This window comes from Pleurodeles waltl, chromosome 1_2, assembly GCF_031143425.1.
Source record: "Pleurodeles waltl isolate 20211129_DDA chromosome 1_2, aPleWal1.hap1.20221129, whole genome shotgun sequence".
Taxonomy (NCBI): domain Eukaryota; kingdom Metazoa; phylum Chordata; class Amphibia; order Caudata; family Salamandridae; genus Pleurodeles; species Pleurodeles waltl.
The window spans coordinates 979,318,060-979,339,317 of record NC_090437.1 but is presented as its reverse complement, the minus strand read 5'-3'; the positions used below and the strand labels follow the sequence as shown (position 1 = coordinate 979,339,317).

At 42.1% G+C, this 21,258-nt stretch overlaps 1 protein-coding gene across 2 annotated transcripts in view; it reads left to right on the top strand.

The window, feature by feature from the left end:
- DCUN1D4 (defective in cullin neddylation 1 domain containing 4) overlaps positions 1–21,258 on the top strand; it is a 227,473-nt gene that overhangs the window by 116,486 nt on the left and 89,729 nt on the right. For both annotated transcript variants that reach the window (XM_069201468.1, XM_069201476.1), the window contains one exon: positions 15,634–15,704. In XM_069201468.1, coding sequence (XP_069057569.1) covers positions 15,634–15,704 — 71 coding nt within the window. The remainder of the gene's footprint in view (positions 1–15,633; positions 15,705–21,258) is intronic.

The window sequence follows — 21,258 nt, the reverse complement described above, 5'->3', positions numbered from 1 at the left end:
GCCAAGCAAAACACATCACATCGTTGGATGCCTCCATATAAGACATCGTAGGATACTTACTACACCTACAAAAAGCAAATCTAGCCTTTTTATCCATCAAAATACACCTCACTGCAATTTCGGCTTATTTGCAAATTAAACACACAAAATCCCTATTTAGGATACCAGTCATTAAAGCCTTCATGGAAGGACTAAAACGAATCATACATCCAAGAACCCCACCAATACCCTCGTGGAATCTTAATATTGTACTTACACGACTCATGGGTCCACCTTTTGAACCCATGCATTCTTGTCAGATCCAATTCTTAACTTGGAAAGTGCCATTTCTAGTAGCAATGACTTCATTACGAAGAGTTAGTGAAATACAGGCTTTCACTATTGAAGAACCCTTTATACAAGTACACAAACATAAAGTTGTTCTCCGCACAAATCCAAAATTTCTACCAAAAGTAATCTCACCGTTTCATTTAAACCTAACAGTGGAACTCCCAGTCTTCTTCCCACAGCCAGACTCAGTAGCAGAAAGAGCACTGCATACATTAGATATAAAAGGAGCTCTAATGTATTATATCGACAGAACAAAAGCATTTCGTAAAACTAAACAATTGTTCGTCGCATTCCAGAAACCCCATACTGGTAACCCTATATCCAAACAAGGCATAACCAGATGGATAGTGAAATGTATACAAACTTGTTACCTGAAAGCTAAAAGACAACTACTCATTACACCAAAGGCACATTCCAGTAGAAAGAAAGGAGCTACAATGGCCTTTCTAGGAAACTTACCAATGACAGAAATTTGTAAGGCAGCCACTTGGTCCACACCTCAAACCTTTACCAAACATTACTGTGTAGATGTGTTAGCAACACAACAAGCCACAGTAGGACAGGCTGTACTAAGAAAATAATTTCAAACAGCTTCAATTCCTACATGCTGACCACTGCTTTGGGGAGGGTTACTGCTTTGTAGTCTATGCACAGCATGTGTATCTGCAGCTACACATGCCACCGAACGGAAAATGTCACTTACCCAGTGTACATCTGTTCGTGGCATGTTCCGCTGCAGATTCACATGCGCCCTCCCACCTCCCCGGGAGCCTGTAGCCGTTTAAGTTGCAATTAGAAATTGTACATGTGTAAATAAACATTCCTCTACCTCAACTTTGTACATATATCTCTATACCATTGCATGGACATCTTTACTATTCTCACTCTATCACTCCTACCTTACCCTCTGCAGGAAAACAATCTAAGATGGAGTCGATGCCCATGCGCAATGGAGCCGAAAGGGAGGAGTCACTCGGTCCCATGACTCAAAAAGACTTCTTCGAAGAAAAACAACTTGTAACACTCTGAGCCCAACACTAGATGGCAGGAACAGTGCACAGCATGTGAATCTGCAGCGGAACATGCCACGAACAGATGTACACTGGGTAAGTGACATTTTCCATATATATATATATATATATATATATATATATATATATATATATTCGATGGCATGTGTAGCTGCAGATAGACATGCTGTGCACATCCCGCCATCTAGTGTTGGGCTCGGAGTGTTACAAGTTGTTTTTCCCCGAAGAAGTCCTTTTCGAGTCACGAGATCGAGGGACTCCTCCCCTCTCGGCTCCATTGGCGTCGACTCCATCCTAGATTGTTTTCTTTCCGCCATCGGGTTCGGACGTGTTCCTCTTCGCTCCGTGTTTCGGTTCGGAAAGTTTGTTAAATCTCGGAAAATTTGACGGTATTGTTTGCGTTCGGTATCGGGTTAGTTACAACAGATCGACACCGAATTTTGAAGAGCTCCGGTGGCCCTTCGGCATTTTCGATTCCCCGGCGGGGCCTGGTCGGCCCGACCTCGTGCGTCTTCAAGGCTAATGAAACGGACCCCATGCTGCTTCTGCCCCGAATGCCACAACAAGTATCCTTACACAGATCAGCATTTGGTCTGTAATTTGTGTTTGTCTCCCGAACACAAAGAGGATACCTGCGAGGCCTGTCGAGCGTTTCGGTCGAGGAAAACGCTAAGGGACCGAAGAGCAAGAAGACTACAAATGGCGTTGGCAGGACAACAACACTTGGAGGAAGAAGAAACCTTCTCCATTTCGGATTCGGACTCGGACGAGGTCGATCCCGAACTGACGCCGAGAACCGTGAGTAAAACATCACTACCCAAAACTCACAAAAAATTCACTAAAGCCCAGGGGACGCCACCGCCAACAGGCCATGGCTTAACCCGAAAATTAGGTGACCGGCCTTCGGCACCGAAAAAGGGCACGCATGTGTCGAAGTCATCCGACTCCGGTCGAGATACCGGCACAGAACAGACTCGACCCCGAGACACCGGGTCAGAGCAATCTCGACACCGAGAGAGCGGCACCGAAATGAGTCGGCACCGAGAGATCGTAACACCGAAAGGCAAAAAAGTGTCTTCGGAGCCCAAAAAGACGGTCGAAAAGGTTTCGATACCGAAACATCCGGCCTCGGAGCCGAAACCAAGTTCCTACACCGAGGAACAGGGCCTGTCCTCACAGATGCAAGGACACAGATTCGGACAGGAGCTAGAGGCAGGGGAGCCAGATTACACTCAAAGGAGGCTCCACATTCAAAAGGAAACAGGGAAGATCAGTACTCTCACTCCAATCCGAATTAAAAGGAAACTTGCCTTCCAAGAGAAAGAAAAGCAACCACAAGCAAAGGTGGCAAAACAAATAACTCCACCACCATCACCACAACCATCACCGGTAGCCACTCCACCAATGATGCAGTCTCCAACTCATACAGGAATGAGTCAGGATGATCCTGACGCATGGGATCTTTATGATGCGCCTGTATCAGATAACAGTCCCGACTGTTATCCAGCGAGACCGTCACCACCTGAGGACAGTACTGCTTACACACAAGTGGTGTCAAGAGCAGCCGCGTTTCACAATGTCACCCTGCACGCAGAACCAATAGAAGATTACTTTCTGTTTAATACACTGTCGTCCACACATAGCCAGTACCAGAGTCTCCCTATGTTACCGGGAATGCTGAAACACTCCAAGCAAGTGTTTCAGGAGCCTGTGAAAGGCAGGGCCATTACTCCAAGGGTGGAGAAAAAGTACAAACCGCCACCAACAGACCCTGTGTACATCACGCAGCAATTAACACCGGACTCAGTGGTAGTAGGGGCAGCTCGCAAAAGAGCGAACTCACACACCTCGGGAGATGTACCACCACCAGACAAAGAAAGTCGCAAGGTCGACGCAGTGGGGAAAAGAGTCGCGGCACAGGCAGCCAACCAATGGCGCATTGCCAATTCACAGGCCTTGCTGGCTAGATATGATAGGGCTCATTGGGACGAAATGCAACATTTCATAGAACACCTACCCAAAGAGTTCCAAAAGAGGGCACAACAAGTGGTGGAAGAAGGCCAGAGTATCTCTAACAATCAGATACGGTCAGCAATGGATGCAGCTGACACAGCTGCTAGGACTGTAAATACAGCGTCACCATACGGAGACACGCATGGCTACGCACCCCAGGATTCAAGCCGGAAATTCAACAAGCGGTGCTGAATATGCCTTTTAACGGACAGCAGTTGTTTGGGCCGGAGGTGGACACTGCTATCGAAAAACTTAAAAAGGACACAGATACGGCCAAAGCCACTCTACTTCCCACAGAGCAGAGGCACATTTCGTAAATCACAGTTTAGAGGGGGGTTTCGGGGACAGAGCACAGAACCCTCAACCTCACAAACAAGACCCACTTACCAGAGTCAATATTAGAGGGGAAGTTTTCGGGGACAATACAGAGGGGGACAATTCCCTAAAACCAGAGGGAAGTTCCAGAGTCCCAAAGCACCGCAAAATAAACAGTGACTTCAGCGTCACAAATCTCCAACACATAACACCAGTGGGGGGGAGACTAACCAATTTTTACAAAAACTGGGAGGAAATAACAGACACGTGGATCCTAGCCATTATCCAACATGGTTATTGCATAGAATTTCTACAATTCCCTCCAAATGTACCACCGAAAACACACAACATGTCCAAACAACACATGGCTCTATTAGGTCCAAGCGTTGTTGCAAAAAGATGCAATAGAACTAGTACCAATTCATCAGAAAGGAACAGGAGTTTACTCCCTGTACTTTCTCATACCCAAAAAAGACAAAACTCTAAGACCTATCCTAGATCTCAGAACATTAAACATTTACATCAAATCAGATCACTTTCACATGGTGACACTGCAAGACGTGATCCCATTGCTCAAACAACAAGACTACATGACAACACTAGACCTCAAGGATGCGTATTTCCATATACCTATACATCCTTCCCACAGAAAGTACGTAAGGTTTGTAATCCAAGGGGTACATTACCAGTTCAAAGTGTTGCCATCACGAATAACAACAGCACCAAGAGTTTTTACAAAATGCCTGGCCGTAGTGGCAGCTCATATCAGAAGGCAGCAAATACATGTGTTCCCGTACCTAGACGATTGGTTAATCAAAACCAATACGCAAGAACGGTGTTCACAACACACAAAGTATGTCATAGAAACCCTTCACAAGCTAGGTTTCTCACTCAACTACAACAAATCACACCTACAGCCGTGTCAAATACAACAGTACTTAGGAGCAACAATCAACAAAACAAAAGGGATTGCCACTCCAAGTCCACAAAGGGTACAGGCAATTCAAAACGTAATACAGGCCATGCACCCAAAACAAAAGTTCCAAGTAAAAGTAGTGATGAAGCTACTAGGCATGATGTCCTCATGCATAGCCATTGTCCCAAACGCAAGATTACACATGCGGCCCTTACAACAGTGCCTAGCATCACAATGGTCACAAGCACAGGGTCAACTTCAAGATCTAGTGTTGATAGACCGCCAAACATACACCTCGCTTCAATGGTGGAACAGTATAAACTTAAACACAGGGAGGCCTTTTCAAGACCCAGTGCCTCAATACGTGATCACAACGGATGCTTCCATGATAGGGTGGGGAGCACACCTCAACCAACACAGCATCCAAGGACAATGGGACACTCAGCAGAGACAGCTTCATATAAATCACTTAGAACTACTAGCAGTATTTCTAGCGTTGAAAGCATTTCAACCTATAATAACCCACAAACACATTCTTGTCAAAACAGACAACATGACAACAATGTATTATCTGAACAAACAGGGAGGGACACACTCGACACAGTTGTGTCTCTTAGCACAAAAGATATGGCATTGGGCGATTCACAACCACATTCGCCTAATAGCGCAGTTCATACCGGGAATTCAAAACTAGTTAGCCGACAATCTCTCTCGGGATCACCAACGGATCCACGAATGGGAAATTCATCCCCAAATACTAAAGACTTACTTCCAAAGATGGGGAACACCGCAAATAGACCTATTTGCAACAAAAGAAAACGCAAAATGCCAAAACTTCGCATCCAGGTACCCACAGGCTCACTCTCAAGGTAATACGTTATGGATGAGTTGGTCAGGGATATTTGCATATGCTTTTCCCCCTCTCCCACTCCTTCCGTATCTAGTAAACAAATTGAGTCAAAACAAACTCAAACTTAAACTTATACTAATAGCACCAACTTGGGCACGACAACCTTGGTACACAACACTACTAGACCTCTCAGTAGTGCCTCATATCAAACTGCCAAACAGACCAGGTCTGTTAACTCAACACAAACAACAGATCAGACACCCGAATCCAGCATCGCTGAATCTAGCAATTTGGCTCCTGAAATCTTAGAATTCGGACAACTAGACCTTACACAAAAATGTATGGAGGTCATAAAACAAGCTAGGAAACCAACCACAAGACATTGCTATGCAAATCAGTGGAAAAGATTTGTTTATTACTGCCATAATAATCAAATTCAACCATTACACGCATCTGCTAAAAACATCGTAAGCTACCTACTACACTTACAAAAGTCCAAGTTAGCTTTTTCGTCCATTAAAATACATCTCACTGCAATTTCAGCTTATCTGCAAATTACGCACTCAACTTCATTATTCAGAATCCCAGTCATAAAAGCATTTATGGAGGGTCTTAAAAGGATTATCCCACCAAGAACACCACCAGTTCCTTCGTGGAACCTCAACATTGTATTAACACGACTCATGGGTCCACCTTTTGAACCCATGCACTCATGTGAGATACAGTACTTAATATGGAAAGTAGCATTTCTAATAGCTATCACATCTCTCAGAAGAGTAAGTGAAATACAAGCCTTTACCATACAAGAACCCTTTATTCAGATACACAAACATAAAGTAGTTCTACAAACAAATCCTAAATTCTTACCTAAGGTCATATCACCGTTCCACTTAAATCAAACAGTGTAACTCCCAGTGTTCTTTCCAGAACCAGATTCTGTAGCTGAGAGAGCATTACATACATTAGACATCAAAAGGGCACTAATGTACTACATTGATAGAACAAAACAAATTCGCAAAACAAAACAATTGTTTGTTGCTTCCCAAAAACCTCATACAGGGAATCCAATATCCAAACAAGGCATTGCCAGATGGATAGTTAAATGTATTCAAACCTGTTATATAAAAGCAAAAAGAGAACTGCCTATTACACCAAAAGCACACTCAACTAGAAAGAAAGGTGCTACCATGGCCTTTCTAGGGAACATACCAATGACTGAAATCTGTAAGGCAGCCACATGGTCTACGCCTCATACATTTACCAAGCATTACTGCGTGGATGTGTTAACAACACAGCAAGCCACAGTAGGACACGCAGTATTACGGACTTTATTTCAAACAACTTCAACTCCTACAGGCTGAACCACCGCTTTTGGGGAGATAACTGCTTACTAGTCTATGCACAGCATGTGTATCTGCAGCTACACATGCCATCGAACGGAAAATGTCACTTACCCAGTGTACATCTGTTTGTGGCATGAGACGCTGCAGATTCACATGCGCCCTCCCACCTCCCCGGGAGCCTGTAACCGTTTTTAAGTTGAGAAAAATTAGTCTTGAACATTTCTAAATTTGCAAATATATCACTTTTAACCACATTATGTACATACATATTTACTCCATTGCATGGGCACTATTACTACATACACAACTCCTACCTCACCCTCTGCGGGGAAAACAATCTAGGATGGAGTCGACGCCCATGCGCAATGAAGCCGAGAGGGGAGGAGTCCCTTGATCTCGTGACTCGAAAAGGACTTCTTCGGGGAAAAACAACTTGTGGTGGGATGTGCACAGCATGTGAGTCTGCAGCGTCTCATGCCACAAACAGATGTACACTGAGTAAGTGACATTTTCCATATATATATATATATATATATATATATATATATATATATATATATTTTTTTGTAATCTCTCCCCAAGGGGGCAGAAAGACTGTCGCCCCATTTAGTTGGGGTGGGGGCATAGCAATGCCCTTGGTGGGCAACACTCACCCCTAATATTTGTATTAAAAAAATGAATAAAATCCCTGGCCTCTAGTGGGCATTCAGGCGTCCCTGGGGGGGCAGAATGTGGGAAATTACCCAAAACTGCCACCCCAGGAGGGACAGAAAGACGGGGCAGTTTATTTAATGTGGACACATAGCCATGCCCTTGTTGGGCAGCTATTTTTAGGTAACAAAAAAAAATCCCTGGTGTCTAGTGGGCGGCCTCCCCCAAAGGTGCAGATCGGGTATAATTTCCTGTGGGCGGGCAGGCAGACTAAAATATAGAAATTACCAAGTAGGAACACAAGCCCTTATCTAAGCCCTACCCCTCCCCCCCCCCCCCCCCCCCCCACACTATCCCTGGTGTCTAGTGGGTGGATCCCTGCTTGGGGATCGCTCTCCTGTGGCGATCCTCAAGCAGGGATCCACGCAGAAGAGGGATCATTGGAAGGGTGAGATTCTCCCCTTTTCATCTTTACCTCTCCTGTGAGAATCAGTGTATGGGGTGGAACTGAGGTGCTGAGATATGTTCCCCCGAGCACTGATTTAGTGAAAGTGAAACCAGTCCATCGGCTCATTTTACTTTCACTTTTACTGCAATAACATCAGTGCGTCCTGCATGCCGATCATCATTACAGTGAAAAAAATAACATTCTGGTTGCTCGGGGAGCTCTTCCCAAGCTGCTTGATATAAATAAATAAATACATTTTAAGAAAAGAAAAGAAAAAAACATAGAGGACTCCTTCAGATACAGAGCACCTTCTAGTACTCAGCCAATGGCAGATTCCTGCACTGGGGAGGTAGTGCGGCCCACAACCACACTTACAAAATTTGAGCTCTAAGGTTGAATTATCAAGCTTTTCATCTCCCTTCACCCTCGTTCTCTGAGTTGCGACAGGTAAGTATTCAAATAGGTTTGAGGGGACATGCTCCAATAGGACTGGCGTACCGGGGTGCATTGGAAGTAATTTGAACAGGTACAACATCAGGGGATCAAAATTCTGATGCAGCCAGGTCTAATACTCGATGCTTCACCCTTCAGACATAAGGTGTTTGATAAATGTAGGATTGACATCTCGTCTCCAGAATTTATAAAATACTGGTGGGAGTCAAAGGGCAAAATACGTGCCACTTCCAGGAAGTAGAACTGGGCATCTGTCTACCTGAAAATGAACAGGGAAAGATGTGCTTTGCCATCTTTTCATCAGGGAGTGGGAAGTATTTCTTCAGTGGCACATGATGCCAACATGCCTCCTGGCAGTGCTTAGCTACCACCCAGAAATGTGTTGTAGAGGCTGTAGCAAAAAATGAACTATAATTTTTGCAGGGTGAATCTTTTCTGGATTCGCATGTTGTGCATTATTTTACCATCTAGTGGTTGGGTCTGGAATTTTCTACTATTTCACCAATTTTTTAGTCTGTCTTCTTTTTCTACTTTTGTTTGTTGATGGACGTCAAATGAACCGTCATTCCATTTAGTTTCTCCTTGTGACGCCGTCGTACTTTCCGATGTTCCCACCTTAGGTTGCCATCTTCAGATTCTTATTTTCCTCCATTGGGTCTGGATGTTTCTGCAGAGACGTCTCCAACACAAGAGAAAACTTAGAAGAATTGGCGAAAAACTTTTGCAAGAACTTTGTCAAGTTCAGAGAACATCATCGTCAGGGAGCGGACGAAAGACAAAGTAAGATTGATCATGTATTTATTTTCTTCATCTCGACAGACCATCACACATTGCAAGATCCAAACATAGCACCACCCCTTAGAGATCTGGAAGTTTCCAGTGACGTTGAGGAGAAGGTCGCAGAGGGAGCCGAAGGGGAACCTTTATGGGATGATTAGGAGTTCTATGAGGTCGCAGAAGAAGCGCCAAAGAAGAGCCAAAAGGAGGTAAGAGTCCATAACCTCTGCTAAGATACCCGAGTTGGAAATTTCAGACTCATGGGCACAAAAGGGAGCCTTCGCTTCGAAACACTTGCCAACCGCAGGCACACCCTGTGAAAGGGAGGCCCACGGAGCCTTTGAAGGGGTTTCCAGTGGAGAGAAAACTCAGAAAAAACATGCTTCATCAAAAAGCCAAAGGATGCTTCATCGTCAAAATGCCACGAATCAGACGGCGAAGCACAGTTCGATGTAGGAGAGAAAAGACTCGACGACCAGTCCTGAAGAGTGAACCATCACAATAAAGAAAAAGAGGAAAAGGCTCGGACAAATTGCCCTGCTGATCAAAAGACAAGACTTCAACGACAGTCTGAAGGGATAATGATTCCCGCAGACTTCGACTGGCAAATCTGAGATTGAACTTGAGGAAATTCGACCTCCAGTCACACCTGAGCCTCAAGAAGAAGAGGAAGAACTCTTTTATGCGGACGAAGATGAGTAAGTAATCTATCAGCCTTCAGAGGAAGGAGACTATATTGAATCCCAATGGGAAGATTTGGAAGGGGATTCTCCAGAGGATAACGTAGAGACTTATCCATCCAAACCCTCACCCCCAGATGATATTGGGATGTATAGCATGGCGATTAGAAATGCAGTTGACAAGTTTATCGTTCAACTAGAAGAGGATAAACCACAGTCACATTTCCTCTTAGAAACACTGCTGCCACATCAGGCAAAAAAAACAATATCTGCCCATGCTTCCAAGCATTCTTGACCAAGGCAGGAAAGCTTTTAAAGAGCCGCCCACTTGCAGAGCAGTCACGCCGGGTGCTGAAAAGAAATACAGGTTTTTTACGTACATTAAAGGTACTGTTCCAACAGCAGACTCCATAATACCTTCAACTGCAAGGAAAAGAGGAACATTCTCCTACAACGGGACCACCTCCAGATAAGGGAAGTAAAGGGCCGGAACATATGGGTCACAGGATGAAGTGCTGCAAACCAATGGCATATTCCCAATTCAAATATACTTAATAGGCACATGCATCAGCAATGTGAGGAGGTAGGATAATTGATAAAACATCTCCCTGAGCAATATAAAAAGAGGGCAGCATATTTGGTAGGCAGTGGGAAGAATATAGCAAACACTTGCTTAAAATCTGCCCTGGATGTGGCGGACATGTCTAGTCGCCGATTAATGATGGGGTTCACCCTAAGGCACCACTCTTGGCTGAGAATTTCAGGCTTCAAACCTGAAATACAAGCAAAAAATAAACACTTCATTTATTGGACAACAATTATTTGGAAACTCAGTCGATAAAAGTGTCAACCAACTAAGGAAGGACATTGCAGTTTCATGGAGGAATACGAATGGGGTCTTTCTGTGCAAGAAGACCAGCCTCTAGGGCTAGCATCCATTCTGGAAGTTCTCATCCAAAGTTTCCAAAGTGGCACCCAAGCCGCTTCATTGCAACAAGGCTTGCAGTACCAGCAGCAAGCAAGAATTTTCTTTCGAGAAAGTGTCAGAGGAAGAGGCCAACCAGCTAGAGGAAGCGCAAATAAATTATTGCACTGCATCTATAACAACCTCATAAATACCATTAGTGAGCGAAAACACCAAACAAGCAGATTTCCATCACAACACACCAGACGGTGGAAGGTTGAAAATCTTTCTCCAGGAGTGGAGGAACATAACTTCAGACAAATGGGTCTTAAACACAATACAATTCAGGTATTGCATAGAACTAAACAAATTCTCACCAACAAGAGGTCCAAAGAAAAGTATCCATTCAAAGAAGGAAACAAATCGACTTCTCAAGGAGGTCAAAGAATTGTTATACAAGCAAGCGATAAAACAGGTCCCAGAACAAGAAATCAGCAAGAGAAATTACTCAACATATTTCTTAATCCCAAAGGTAGACATATCCCTGCGTCCAATCCTAGATCTCAGGATTATCAACAAGTTTATAAAATTACAAAAGTTCAGCATGACAACTTTACAGGAAGATATTGCACAGTTGCAAAAGGGAGATTATCTGGCAACTACAGACTTGAAAGATGCCTACTTGCACATTCCAATGAATGCAAAACAAAAACAATATCTAAGATTTGTGGAAAACAGGAAACATTATAAATTCAGAGTGCTACCTTTCAGAATAAGATCAGCACCAAGAGTGTTCACAAAGTGGCCTCACACCTCAGAAGAATGGGCATACATGTATATCTGTACATCCACGCTTGGTTAGTAAGAGCACACTCCTACCACAAATGCAAATGGGATATTCAAATTGTGATGAAGACACTGTACACACTAGGTTTCTCATTAAACATAGAAAAATCCTATTCAGAACCATAAAAGGATAAGATTTTCTTGGGAGCAAGGTTAAATTCAAGTCAGGGAAAGGCATTTCCCCCAACAAGAAAATAATTCCGTCCCTTCTGGAACAGACTCTCCTTTCCCAGAAGGGGCAGGGTCTGACAACGAGGGCAGTGGGGAAGTTATTGGGAACAGTGGAATCATGCATTGCCTTGATCCTATAGGTGAGACTTCATATAAGACCAATTCAGGAGTGGCTTCAAAATCAATAGTCAGAAGCAACAGTGAGTTGGAAAGATCTAGTGGTTGTTACGCAGAAGGTACAGGAAATTGTGTGGTTCTACAAGGAAATCTTTTTCTGCAACCAACTCCATTGGTAACAATAAACACAGACGCCTCTCGTATAGGATGGGGAGCTCACATAGGATCCCTGGAAATATGAGGAATCTGGAGGGATCGGGATGCACATCAGCCTGGAGTTAAAGACCGTTTTTCTAGCTTTGAAAGCATTCCAGAAACATCTTCAGGGAAAGACAGTATTGACTCAAACAGGCAATACAACAACAATGTTTTACATCAACAAACAAGGGGGGACTCAATCTCCACCCCTCTCAAAGCTAGCTCAGCAACTCTGGAAATGGGCAGTTCAAAGAAACTTGGATATTCAAGCAACACATCTGCAAGGGAAGGACAATGCAAAGCAGACAGACTGAGCAGGCAGGCCTCATGCTCCCATAAATGGGAGCTGAATCAGAGAGTGGTACAATATATATTTTTCAGAAGTGGGATACACCAACGGAGGATCGGTTTGCAACACCTCGGATTGCAAAATGCCAGTACCTCGCCTTCAGTCAGCAGCACCCTCAGTTTTTGGGGAATACCCTGTCGATAAACTGGTCAGGGACGTTTGCATACGCTTTTCTCCCAAATCTACTGTTGCACAAAGTCATCAACAAATGGACACGGAGCCGCATGACCTTTGATTTAATTGCACTGCAGTGGGCAAGACAAACTTGGTACTTAGAGGTAATACAACTATCTCAAGGAAGATTTCAAAGACAGCAGGATCTGCTGTCAATGGAAAGATGGAAAGTATTACAGTCAGAATATTTTAAACTAACAGTATGGCTCCAGAAGACTTGGAATTTGGACACTTGAAGTTACCAGAAAACACAATTTTCACTTTGGTTTTTAAAAAAAATGTTAGGCAAGAAAATTACAAGGGAGAAAACTGTTTAAATATTTAACACACCTTTTACAAGAAGGTCTTACATATGCATCCTTTTAACATTCATCTGGCAGCAATAGTGGCCTATAATAGAGGCCAAATGGGAAGAAGCTTGTTTTACAGCAGCAGTGGTAAAAAGATTCTTAGAGGGTGCAAAAAGGATAGCACCACCCACATGGAACCTAAATGTGGTCCTCACGCAACTCATAAGAAAACCTTTCAAACCTTTACACAAAGCTACTTTACAGAGGCTAACTTCAAACACTACTTTTTTGTTAGCTATTACTTCCCTGCACAGGATTAGTGAGTTGCAGGCTCTCAGACTACAAGAACCATATTTTCAAATTCACAAGAACAGAATTGTCATGAAAACAGATCCACAGTTCATACCAAAGGTGGTTTCACAGTTTCACATCAATCTATTCAGATTCCAAGTATTTTTCAAGATCCAAAGACATGCTGAAAGAGTGTTGCACACATTGGACGCAAAATTATGTATTACATTTAAAGGATAAAACCTTTTGGAAAATCTCAACAGCTGTTTGTATAATTTTCAGAGAGCTACATGGGAGAACCAGTTACAAAAAACACAATTGCAAGATGGATTGCACAAATATTTCAGTTATGTCACACATATGCAGGAGAAACATTAACAATAACACTTGGAGCACACTCCACACGGGGGAAAAAGGAGCAACTATTGCTTTTCTGTGAAATACTCCATTATTGGAAATCTGCATGGCAACAACATGGTCATCAGTGCACACGTCTACAAAACATAATTGCGTTGACATTCAGATGAACAAAGAAACTCAAGTTGGACAAAGGGTGCTAAAGCATCTATTTACAACTCAATGCCCATCGTCAGCCTGGCCACTACAGGAATAAAACCGGTATAAAATCATTGTACAGCATGTGAATCCAGAAAATATTAATGCTGCAAAATGTAAAGTTTCTTACCTGTAGGTATAGTTTTGCAGCTTGGAGAATTTTCTGGATTCACAAGTGACCCAACTGTACCAGGAAGATGGGAGAAAGAAAGAAAAATAAAGGTGGGTGGGTGGTAGAATCTAAAGATGGCGACCTAAGATGGGAACATCTGAGGAAGTACGACGATGTCACAAGTAGACACCAAATGGAGGTTCCATTGATGCCCTCCAACAAACAAAAGTAGAAAAAGAAGACTGGCTAAAAAATTAGGTGAAATAATAGTAGCAGTAGATGGTGGAATACTGCACAGCATGTGAATCCAGAAAATTCTTCAAGCTGCAAAACTACACCTACAGGTAAGAAACTTTGTTACATAATTTGGAAATAGGAAATCTCGAAGAAATTATGGAAGATGGTTCCTAATGAAATAGAACAGATAACAGCAGTAAGGGTATGCCCTGAGCTAACTAGTTTAGTCCTGGGTTGGATACCTGGCATGATCGAAATGGGATCGTAAAGAAGCACTCTTGTTAGTGACTCTTCTGCTACCTGCTGCTAAGCAGCTGATTTTTAGTAAATCTAAATATTATGCTGTGGTATCTTGGTCTGTGGTATGTTCTGCGAATGAAGAAAACAACTTATGACCTAGGTGGGTTGAAAGAGATGTTTAGAAAGGTCTGGGTCCCATTGATGAGACTTTTTCTGCAGAGACTTCAAACACGTGCTCCAAATCCCTCTGTCTGAACACCAATAATGTTGATTCATTTGTTGGGGACCCTGTAGCCAATTTTCCATATGATAATCGAGGTTTTCCGCAGAACTTGTTTTATCTTCTGTTTCTGTCATGTTGTACTGCCTTCCTGATGTTTTTATGGGCTAGCTTGCCGGGTGGGGAGGAGAACTCTCGACAAAAGATAGATAAATATTTATTAAAACCTATTCTGTCCTGGAGCAGGAGTGCGTGCTCCAAGTTGTCCGTTACTGCTACCGTTCTCCGACTTGTATTTTGAAATTGAATAACTTTATGCAGTGCAGTAATGCTACCAAATATAATACTGTGTATTCTTCTTTTCCTAAGATAATATCACACTCGCACACATGGACAGGCACTTTGCTATTTACGGTACTATCCTAGTCATCAGCAGTTGATGGAATGATTAGATAGTAATATTGTGGGCATGAATGGAGCACGTCAGCAATGATTAGAAGAAGCACACCTGCATTTTTGGCATATAATTTTTTATTTTGTTCAAGGAGGCTGTCCCCATGCTTTTAAGGATTTGGTTTAATGGAATAAGGGGTAGGTTATTGTTTTCCAGGGTCCCAAACTGTTTTCCCTGAAAAATGTGTGAAATGCATATTCTCTGCTTGACCACTCCCTCTTACAAGTTGAAGCTGCGACCCTTTATGAACACATTTCTTCAGCTTATTACCACGGCCCTATCTGTGATTGCTCAGACAGTTGGATACATTTGTTTAGCGTCCAGGTTTATTGCAGATGTTATTTTTCTCAGTACATTTCTTGAATTAGAGGGAGGATTGAAGCAAATTATACAGACGCTTGGTAGCTTTTTCAGTTGGTTAATTCATCTGATCAAGAGAATTAAATGTTTCTCCTCTAAATCCAGGAGGTTTGGGTTCAGCTGTTTGTTCTTCAGAAGCCAGTAAGATGCTTTCCAATCTAGCTCTGTACAAAGTTCTGCTGTGAAATACACAGGAAGGAGTTTTGTGTGCTATGCAAGTAGCACTTTCATTAATATGTTTGAGGTTTTGTTAACAGTTCTGTTCCCCAAAATACTACTTCCTTGTCAGACTTTCTTTTCTGTTACAGGTACAGATGATGTGGTGGGACCTGAAGGAATGGAGAAGTTCTGTGAGGACATTGGCGTTGAGCCTGAAAATGTAAGTATTCTGAACATTGCAAATACTTCAGTCTTTTTGATGGAAAAAGCATTTGTCATCTTTCCCCTATGCTCCTTACCTTTCTATGTGTTGGATGTCATTCTATTCTTTAATGAGGGTACTTAAGTGGTTTGCTGAATAGTCTGTTAAAATAATCCACAAGGTACACTCTGGCAGCCATCCACTAAATTCTTTCTAATCATTCATAAACCCATGGCATGCCAGTCCATGGTTCCTGCTCTCTCGGCGTGCTTCATTTCTGAAGCACCAAAAAGAGCAATTTCTCTGGGAAGCAAGGGTGTGGCTTGCCTTTCAGTTTCCACCTGCCTAATATCCTGTACCCCATTCATTTAAAAAAATTAGATTCTGGCCAGACGAATGCTCCTGAAAGTAATCCCACTGGCACTATTCTTATTTGCCTAACGTTTACAATGCATTAAAATAATTGGTTGGGTATCCAATTGCATAATTGAGAAAGCAAATAAAACAATAAAACAATAACGGATTAACTGCTTTCTGAAAAAAAAAGAGAAAAAAAAAACAGTTTCTCAGTGTAGGAAACTGGATTATTAGTTGATGGGGCTGTGAGACCTCATCAAGTAGTAATACCACAATTTACTATAATGTCCAGTTAAGTCTTTATAAAGTAAACCTTAGTCCAACTCTTGGTAGCTTGACACAGAACAGTCAGGCTTAACTTAGGAGAAAACTGTTGTAAAGCATTCATCAACACCCGAACAATTTAAAAGTAAGAAGTACAACACAATAGAAATCTCAATCCAGTTTATAAAAAGTAGCTTATATTTTTATCTTTAAATAGATACCAATCAGCAAAAATATTTAATAGGGTAATGGAGATTTGAGTTTTGGAAGATTTAAAAAATAGGTCATAAATTGCAGCAGTTCACTGCAGTGGTCGGCAATGAGTCTAGAACAATAGTCTCAGGCCTTGAAAAATCATAAAATCTTATAATTCACGAAGTCGCTATTTTCTTCATTATCAAATATGATAGCACTTTTAAATATGTTAGTGCAGCATGTCTGCTGTACAAAAACTCCTACTTAATAGACTAAGGGCCTGATTACAACTTTGGCGGAGGGTGTTAATCCGTTTCAAATGTGATGGATATCCCGCCCACCGTATTACGAGTTCCATAGGATATAATGGACTTGTTAAACGCCGGGTGGTATATCTGTCACATTTGGGACGGGTTAACACCCTCCACCAAAGTTGTAATCAGGCCCTAAATGTTTGTTCCATATGTAATTCAAATCTAGCTGCATATAGGATACACATGACCTCTGTCTTGCTTCTTAGTCAGGGCCACTGGAATTATGTGATAGTGTGGCCATGGCGATTTTCGCATAACTATAGTTTTGCTGCATTTGCCACATAAGCCATTATTTGCCGCATAATCTACAGATTTTAACCAAAAAAATGTTGTTTCTAGTTCAAACAGTTAAAAAGTTACTAAATATGTGACACGTCTTCCCCCGTAGCAAAAAACCCTTTGCAAAGGTGGACTGGTCATCTTTCTGTTGCTTATTAACATATTTGGGTGTTAAATTGTTACTGATGTTGTGCGTGTAATGCCCAGTTGTGTTACCAAGTTTAAAAATGAAGAAGTAATGTTATTGCAAAATGTGCTGCATTATTCTGCATATTTTGCCTTTTCTTGCCACATAATTTACTCAACCCTGCCACTTAATTTGGGCCTCTGTTGCTGCATAATTCCAGTGGCCCTGCTCCTAGTTCATTAACAGCATTGTCATCGGGTGGGCAAGACTTTTTCTAATCATGGTTTGAAACTATATGTTTTAATGAATTTGTAACTAAAGCATGCAGTGGCAGGGTACTGTCATTTCCAATCAGCACATTTTACATAGAAATAGCCGCAACATTTCCAAGTGACAAGCAGTTTTACCGATAAAACTATATAGTGTACAAACTGTAATGTTTGAAATCGAGTTTCAGCAAATATTTCTCATTTGGACATCACCAAGTAAAGTGTTCTGATTTGTTTTGCTGCCATTTAAATCTTTGCATCACACTTCTGAATAACAAAAGGGGCATTTGTAATTCCTGATATGTTTTGAAATATTTGCACTATTTATTTACACGCTATTTAAATGTTGTGTGTTATTTTTTAAAAAAACGACTTCCTAAAGCCATTTGTTTCACAATGATTGTCAGAAAGCTAATTTTACAAAATAGTCTAACTGTAGTGAGGGGAAAAAAGTAAACACCATTTTTCAGGATAAGACGAGCAGCACTTAGTAAAAAGATAAACTGACATTTGACCTCTGTCCTTGAACATGATTCAAGCTAAAACAAGATTTAAAGGCATCTTTATTGCTCATTCATTTCTGAATGAACAGAACACCTGTTCTTTTCCAGCTCGTTTCACTCGCCAGAAAGGACCAGTAGGTCCTAAAAATAGCTAGAACAATCTAATTAAGGTGCAGCCAGACACCAACAGAGAAATCTGGGCAGGCACAAGCTTAGTGACATTTGTTCTTGCAGGGCAGCTTGGCTTTGAAGTATAACTAGTCCACTAGCCCTCTTCCCACCCATCCTGCTAAAGAAGAGGAAAACTCCTGCTAACAGATGGTTCGTTTGTTCTCAGTTCCTGGGAGAATTTTACACCTAATCACAGGCCAGGCCTGGCAGCTGTAAGCTGCTGAGCCAATCAGAAAAGGCTACCAATGGCCTTTTAGATAACTTAGAAAAGGAAAGTTTTTCTAAAATAGTTATATTAAATCCGACTTTGGAAATAATTTGTATTTAATTTAATTATTAATTTGACATTTTGAAGCTTTCTTCTCCATAGTTCCATTGAGAAGTTACAGTTTGTGAGAAATTGGGTTGTTGGTTGAATTGGGTATGAGCCCTGGTTAAGCACAGCCACAATTCCTTGCAGGGTGAACCACAAAACACTAAATTAACCTGTGCTTAACTCTGGGTATCTTGGCTTAAAAAGCAGTCCGGTTTAACTTATAGGCAATGTGTAAAGTATTTGTGCAGCACGCTAACAGTAAGAAAGTTAAAGTACCACACAATTAAAATCACAGGCCAATTTAGAAAAATAGAATACATTTTAATAAATTACTTGACACCAAAGCAACCACAATACAATCAGTTGAACCGGATTTATGAATTTTTAAAGTGTTTAGTAAAAAGTAGCACAGAAAAGATCAAAGAACCAACAGCGGACATCTAGTCAAGCGAGGGCAGGTCAGAGTCGAAAAATATGGCTGTCTGTGATGGAGTGCAGTTCATACAAGAAGTGAATTGGGCTTGCTTGGTGCTTACTTTTGGACTTAAAAGAAATTCTGAGAAAAAGAGTCTGAGAAAGTAAAGTTTAGTGGGGCAAGGCTGCGGTAGGTGTCTGAGGAGGGAGCATCGTCAGATGGCCTTGTGTCAAAGCTGCGGTGAAGATTACTACATTCAGACTTAGGGCCTTATTACGACCTTGACAGAGGGTTTTCCTCCATCACAAATGTGGCGGATATCCCATCCCCCATATTAGGATCTCCATTGAATATAATGGGATCATAATACAATGAACTGGATTTCCGCCACATTTGTGATGGAGGAAATCCCGTTGTCAAGGTCATAAAAAGGTCCCTAATCTCCAAAATCAGAGTCGAAAGTCTTCAATGGGTCGAGATGGAGAACCGTAGCTGAAGACAGTTCCACGAGGCCGGATACTCCTTTGGCGAAGGACCGATGAAAAGAATTTGCTGCTGCAGAGAGGAAGGTAGCGGGAGAAGCCGCAAAGTCAATCCGACCTGCGATGTACCTCAGGCAGATAGGCAAGCAGATTGGTCCTCGTCTCCTCTTGGTTCTCAAAGTAGTTTTTGTCCAAATGTTTTTTTAAGTCCCCAGTTTTGGGATTTGGCCATCTAGGTACTTTTAGCACCATAACCAAGGGTCCAGGGCTGGTGGGACACTTCTTGGGAATTCAGGACTTGCGCAAGCTGGGTCCATGTGCAGATTCAAGATGGTGGGTTTAACATTTTGTGTCTGTGGAAGCCAGCAAACTAGCCCTTGGAGTCATTCTGGTACTCCAGGGTTCAGGTGAAGATGCAGAGCTCAGCAGCAGGGCTGGCCTCTGAGGGTTAATGGCAAGCTCCAGACAGCAAAGCAATCATTTCTGGTACAGCAGCATTCCAGGTCACAGTGAAGGCATACCAGGTCACAGTGAAGGCAGTCCCCAGAGTCCTTCTGCAGGTGTAGTAGTGAACTGAAGAGTGTGTCTGAAAGTCCTATTTTTTTGTTCTACTTGCTGCCCTTCCTCTAGAAGGTGGGAGAAGCTTCTAGAAAGGTTCTTTGAAGTACATGGAATTTTCTGACTGCCCTGCCTTGGCTTTAAGCTGACTGCTGTAACAATGTAAGATCGTTAAGCCTTTGTGTGTAGTCAGTTGCAAGTGGAGCTGTGCTCAGCTCTGTCCCCTCATCCTGCCAGCAGATGGCCCATCCACGCACATCTAATTTCTCTATTGTGTGACTGTCTGGGAGAAATTCACATAGTCTGTCAGTTACACGCAGTCATGTAACCCAGTACACACTGCCGCACAAAGGGCGAAGGACAGGAAAATGCCAACTTTCTAAAAGTGGTATTTTCAAAATTGTAATGAAAAATCCAACTTTACCATTAAAGTAGACTTATCACAATTTCAGAGATCCCAAACACGACTTAGCTACTTTTGCTCCCTAATGGAAATTACAATTAATTAAACGTAATAAGGAATCCCCATGTTATCCAATAAGAGAGAGAGGCCTTACAGTAATGAAAAACTGATTTAGGTGTTTTTCACTACCAGGACATGTAAAACTTACAAGTATTTGTTAATTACGCAAACCCTACCCTATGGGATACCTATGGCCTACCATAGGGGTGACTTATGTGTAATAAAAGTAGAGTTTAAGGCTTGGCAAGGGGATTTTAATGCTAAGTTGACATGGTAGTTTAAAACGGCATTCAGGCTGCAATGGCAGGCAAAGAACATGTTTTAAAGTGCTACTTCAGTGGGTTGCACAATGTGCTGCAGACCTGCATTTCATTTACAGGCCCCAGGTGTATGGTTTAACACTCTACAAGAAATTGACAGTTAAATATGTCAGTTGGTTTATTCTAATCAAAACTATGTTTTAGGGGATTGAGCACAAGCACCATACCACTGTTAACGAGTGCTAAAATGCACAGAGTCCGAAGGCAGACAAAAACAAATTTTAGCAAAAAGTGGTTGGAAAACAGCAACAAGTTTGGGGGTGCCCCCACAGAGAGGACCTAGTCTAACACACTTCATTAGAATTAATAAAAGTAAGCTTATGCTAGCCAATGGGGCTACCACCTTTCCAAAAGAGTAAATCGACTTTTCACTACCAGGGAAGGTAAAACAACTCTTATACATACCATGCTACTTAGAACAATGGGACCTATCCTCTAGGCACTTAAAGTATACTTTAGGGGTGACTTATAAGTAATAAATAGGAATGTCAGGGCCTGTCAAAATGTTTAGTTTAAGAGGCCGAATTTACCTCTGCAGT